The sequence below is a fragment of the Centropristis striata genome, chromosome 11 (genome assembly GCF_030273125.1).
Source record: "Centropristis striata isolate RG_2023a ecotype Rhode Island chromosome 11, C.striata_1.0, whole genome shotgun sequence".
NCBI classification, from domain to species: domain Eukaryota; kingdom Metazoa; phylum Chordata; class Actinopteri; order Perciformes; family Serranidae; genus Centropristis; species Centropristis striata.
Window position 1 is genome coordinate 15,311,412 of NC_081527.1, and position 4,534 is coordinate 15,315,945.

The window sequence follows — 4,534 nt, forward strand, 5'->3', positions numbered from 1 at the left end:
CATATGCTTTTTAAACCTCACTATACAAAATATATATCTGAAATGTATAAGCATACAATCATACAATGTGAATCCTCTAGTAAAGTACAACTACCTCTAAACTGTACATAAATACGGACATTTTTTCTTTTTATTTTCCATTGATAGTTGTCCTGCTTTGGCTCATTCTAGTCTTTGAGTTGCGCAGAATTTTACATCTGTGAAACAACACATTTAGGCACTTGCTAGAATAAAAAAATCAGTAGCTAAGCAACTAGCTAAATCTGTTTGACACATTTATCTTACAGCTTCTTTTGTGCAGCCTGTTCCCTTTTTATCTTAAAAAAATGAAAGTGATCTACCTCATGTCCTCATATATTGCTTTTTTAATGACAAGCAAAGATCTGACCCCTAAATGTGCACTTCTGCTTTGTGTGCATAAGACGTTTCATTCATTTTAAAGCTAATACATTACACACAAACTCTGAGTACTTTGCAGTGATCAATAGAGTCAGTGAAGGTTTCCAGTAATCTCTAATATAAGGATAACTGTTTTAGAGTTGTAGTTGTTAGATAACCATGCACTGACAGTTGCAGCTACTAATGGTCATTATGAACACAAAGTATGCATTGCTTGGCCCATTGAAGCAACCCTTTCTTCACATCAGTCCTGAATAGTATGGGCATGTCCTAAAATTGAATTTAGTAATCTGACCATACATCTCTGTGGTTAGAGGGACACTTGGGGCAGCAGCTCATTGGCTGGTTTGAGAAACGGCTTACCAAATACCAGTCTACAGTATGTATGGCTGATTGAACTTGGCTGCAGACACAAAAAGCCCTCTCTGTCCTCTGCTCCACAGCCTAGAAAACATGCGGCGGGGAAGAGGGGAAACAGCTCGCCCCAGCAAAACACACTTACTGGAAACCTAACCCTCTACCCAAACAACTGGACTGAGAGGTTTTTTATTCACGTGGCCCACCATCACTTACTTAATAATACTAACAAGGTGTTGAAGGCTATTCACCCTCACATGAACAGTAAACATTTTATATTTTTAGATAGATAGATAGATAGATAGATAGATAGATAGATAGATAGATAGATAGATAGATAGATAGATAGATAGATAGATAGATAGATAGATAGATAGATAGATAGATAGATAGATAGATAGATAGATAGATAGATAGATAGATAGATAGATAGATAGATAGATAGATAGATAGATGGCCGAAATCTTTCCTTATACAGTTAATATATTATCTTGATAACTATATAAATCTGAAAATATCATGTTAGACAATATGAAACAACCACATGCTGTATAAATGGTGCTCCATATTAAATATCAGCAAAACAAGCACCCCTATGCTTTGCTTTAGCTTTACTCCCATGTAAAACGATCAGAACCTAAAGAATGTGTGTGTGTATATATATATATATATTATATACACACACACACACACACACATATATATATATATATATATATATATAAATATACACATTAGACATTCTATATTGTATGACAATAGATAGTCATATCGGCCAGCCGTAGCTGCAACTAATTGTTTATTGTTGTTTAATCTGCATATTTTATTAATTTATTTGTGTAGAAAGATTTCCATAAGTAGTGGAGATGTCTTTAAATGACTTGTTTTGTGTGAAAACCAATACATATATATATAAAAAAGCAGCAATTTTTTGGCCTTACAACCCTCATTCCAAAAATTTGGGACGCATATGGTTATATATAGGCTCATTCTGAATTTAAATCATTTGGTTTTTATTTATAATTCACACAGCATCCCAACTCTTTTGGAATTAGGTTGTATTTTACTTGAAGTACTAATAAATTCTAACTTGCTTTTCTATCTCATGACTCATCAAAGAGTGGAATTTCCTTGTTTCAGCTCTGAAATGGTTCACAGGGACAGTCACATTCAAAGTACCCCAAACTGTAGACACTTTATGTTATCAGCAGAGACAAGCACAGCACACTGCGTTACGTAAAATGCATTTTGTATTACAAGTCTTTCAAACTGACAGGTGGATGGCAGAAGATTTTGTCCAAAGGGAGTTACAATAAGTCAAAAATGTCACTTTTTTTTTTTAGAAAAGAAAAAAAATCTAGATAATACAGACAAACATGGCTTGCCATTCACTGAACCAAAATCCTAGTAGGTTAAAGATACTCTGTTGTTCTTGGTGGACTAATACCTCGAGAAATGGCCTGAATCTGACCCTGAAACAGCAGGTTTGACACAAGCTTAGCTTCCTGACAGTAAAACAGGAAGATGCTCTTCTCAATTTGACACCAAACGAAACTAGATTGTTTACTGAAAACTGCTAAAAAGTTCTGATTGCCATCAAGACGCACTGCAGAGGAAGTAGAGCTCATCAGTTGGCACAGTCACAGGAGTTTTCTTAGGAAGGCACTTGACATGGGGCCGTGGCGTTCCCCATGCAGCGACAGAAATGCACTAAGGTCCTTGTTTGTGCACACTGAGGAGGGACACCGTCAGCTAAGTGCAAGTTCCATGATAAATCCACTTTCACCAGATTGGGGAGGGGGGTTAAAACAAAAATATAAAGTCGCAACACAACTCCACCACAGTCCACAGCTTCATATACAGTATCTTAGCAGGTGGGCGTCTGCACCTCTTGGATCACACTTTACCTTCTGGGGAAATAATTTGTAGAGATCTGATATGAGTAACCTGTGCAAGGCTTGAGTGGTGATTGATACGTTTATGAGGGATTTTAAGCACTTTCAGGCCTCCTGCCCTCTGACCCAAGAACTGACCAATCGCAGCTCTGTCTGGATTTAGCATGACCCCCACCACTCCCCCAAGACAGATGGACCCAGCCTAAAAGATGTAACAGTACAACTCAACAAATAAAACCACAAAAAATAACCAGAAAACAGGTGTCTCTTAGGTTTCACAATAAGACATTCCCATTGAGGCACATTTCCAGAGAAGTGTCATATACAAAGCTATAAAAAAATCCCAAAACATTCAAGTACTTTGTCATGTAAACACTTTTCCAGACTATAATACATAATCGATTGTTGTTGTCGTCGATTTGTGTGCAACAATAAGACAACAGTGTGAGGATAGAGAATAGTTTAGCTAAAAGCCTGCAGGACAAATTAGAAGCTCAAATTCAGCCCGGATGCACTGTTTCTATTATGATTTGTTGTTGTTTTTTTTCTTTCTAGAGCAGGACACATGAACAGCACTGGTCACCACCACTGGGAACAGTTGAATAGTTCATCTGTCTGACTATTTCTGCAAACAGTTCGTCGACTGATCCTTTATTTTTGGCTGAAGTTTCCATAAACGGGCAGTTCCAGTCCTGGGCCAGCGCCTTGCCTTCCCCGGAAGACACCTCTCTTTCCCCCTCCAGGTCCACCTTGTTTCCCACCAGGATCATGGGCACCCTCTCGTATCTTTTCACCCGGATGATCTGATCTCTCATCGGCTTGATGTCCTGGAAGCTCTGCTGGTTCACCAGGCTGTAAACCAAAATAAAGCCCTGCCCGTTCTTGATGTATAGGTCTCGCATGGAGGCGAACTGCTCGGTCCCCGCCGTGTCCAGGATCTCCAGCACCGACGGGGACGAGTCCACCTCGATCTCCTTCCTGTAGAAATCCTCTATCGTGGGGTCGTACTTCTCGATGAAGGAGCCCGTCACGAACTGGACCGTCAGTGCGGATTTCCCGACTCCACCCGACCCCAAAACAACCACTTTGTACTCCCTCATGGCTGAAAAAAATAGGCAGACACCTCCTTTTTTCCGCGACGAAGCCTGCTCTCTCTCTCCCACCCGCTGACCAGCCCCGATGTTTTCAAACCGAGCAGGCTGGGAAGGCTGCCCTCTCGCTCGGATAGCAGTCAAATCCGACGCCGGCAAATCCTCCGAGCCTGCTCTGTGACGGCCGCGGGGTGCAGATCCGAGGAGAATGAGCGCTCCTGGACATTAGCGTGGAAAATTAAAGCACATTTTTTTTAATCGCACTGTATTGTGCAACCGTGCTGGAAAGCGTGATCGCTTCTCTCCTCTTGCATGGCGTTTCCTGCCCACATCCTCAGCGCGTCAAAAAGCCGAGGCTCAGTTCCGTTTTCTTAAAGGAGCCGTCACCCGAAACACTCAGTCACAGACCGTCAGATGACCAGACACATACTGCAGGCGTGTGCATGTCTGTGGCCCAGTCTGCATGACCTCTGCCCTCATGCAGGCCCACATTATCACGGTCATTGCTCTCAACAAGAGGCTCTTCAGCTACCCACTGTCCCTGTAATTATCATTTTACATAAGCATGTATGCTAATGAGGTCACTCATTAAGCAATTTACATATGTCAGCTTACTTATCTGCACCACATGGGCCAGTGGGGGAGGGAATACTCAGATCTTTATCAGTGATGAAATGTAACACTTAATGGTATAAAAGAACAAACATGATCTGCTTATAAAACATGATGCAATACTATACCATGTATCTACCCAGTAGTATACAAAGTAGAATATACACAGTTCATACACTT

At 40.8% G+C, this 4,534-nt stretch overlaps 1 protein-coding gene across 1 annotated transcript; it reads right to left on the minus strand.

Moving 5' to 3' along the window:
* Positions 1-1,925: 1,925 nt before the first annotated feature.
* Positions 1,926-4,135, minus strand: LOC131980844 (ras-related protein Rap-2b-like). Its single transcript, XM_059345153.1, has one exon. The coding sequence runs from the start codon at positions 3,749-3,751 to the stop codon at positions 3,203-3,205; it is 549 nt and encodes a 182-aa protein (XP_059201136.1). The 5' UTR covers positions 3,752-4,135; the 3' UTR covers positions 1,926-3,202.
* Between the last annotated feature and the right edge of the window lie 399 nt (positions 4,136-4,534).

What these genes read in the sequence shown, in the direction of transcription:
- LOC131980844 (XM_059345153.1), bottom strand. Translation starts at nt 3,751, where the DNA reads ATGAGGGAGTACAAAGTGGTTGTTTTGGGGTCGGGTGGAGTCGGGAAA.